This window comes from Phytophthora parasitica (genome assembly GCF_000247585.1).
Source record: "Phytophthora parasitica INRA-310 unplaced genomic scaffold supercont2.437, whole genome shotgun sequence".
Lineage (NCBI taxonomy): Eukaryota > Oomycota > Peronosporomycetes > Peronosporales > Peronosporaceae > Phytophthora > Phytophthora nicotianae.
Genome location: NW_008649423.1, coordinates 1 through 728, shown reverse-complemented (window position 1 = coordinate 728; position 728 = coordinate 1). Strand labels below are relative to the sequence as shown.

The window sequence follows — 728 nt, the reverse complement described above, 5'->3', positions numbered from 1 at the left end:
ACTAAAAGGTTTGAATGTCAAGCTCGCAGAAGTGGGAAAGGTTATCAGTCCGTTGCCTGCCGAAAGGGTTTTACAAATCTTGCCTTTAAACAATACGCACATCAAAGGTATGCAGACTCATTAAAACATACGAACCTAGACTGAAGGCAGCAGGGTGGAGCACTGAATAAATTACACCGATTGAAAGCGACCACCACAGTTTACGAAAAAAATAGTCATAGAAGAAAATGTTCTTGCGAAGAATTTGTCCAAGTGCAACGACAGTAAAATAACTGTTGAAGAAGGATGAAAGATTTTGAGAGAGCGATTTCAGACGCTGCAGAGCTTTTGTGGGATCCTGGCTACATCTTTCCCCAACACTGCCTCGGTAGAGTCTGATTTTTCTATCATCGGCTGGGAACGGGATGAATATTGTCAATCCCTAACCGATTGCTCCCTAGAAGGGATTCTACACACGAAGCAATTCCGACAAGTGTCGACACTTGATACTAGTTAAAAAAAAAAATACTAGCTTGCCTATGGTAATATACATCCATTTCATTTAAGGGAAACTTCCAATTCGAGGCCGGTGGATCTATTCGAGGCCGGTGTGATATTAGTCAATCCATACGCTGTATTACGATTCCCAGCATATCATTTGTAGATATACAACTAAGTACGAAACTCACAGAAATTTATACAGATTTGGCGCGAAATCCAAACTGCTGGCGGGAGAGCGATCACTGCCA

At 41.9% G+C, this 728-nt stretch overlaps 1 protein-coding gene across 1 annotated transcript; it reads left to right on the top strand.

Moving 5' to 3' along the window:
- Positions 1 to 285: 285 nt before the first annotated feature.
- PPTG_24953 (hypothetical protein) lies at positions 286 to 496 on the top strand (the record flags this gene model as incomplete). Its single annotated transcript, XM_008919021.1, has 2 exons — positions 286 to 367; positions 441 to 496. The coding sequence occupies 2 exons, from the start codon at positions 286 to 288 to the stop codon at positions 494 to 496; spliced, it is 138 nt and encodes a 45-aa protein (XP_008917269.1).
- Between the last annotated feature and the right edge of the window lie 232 nt (positions 497 to 728).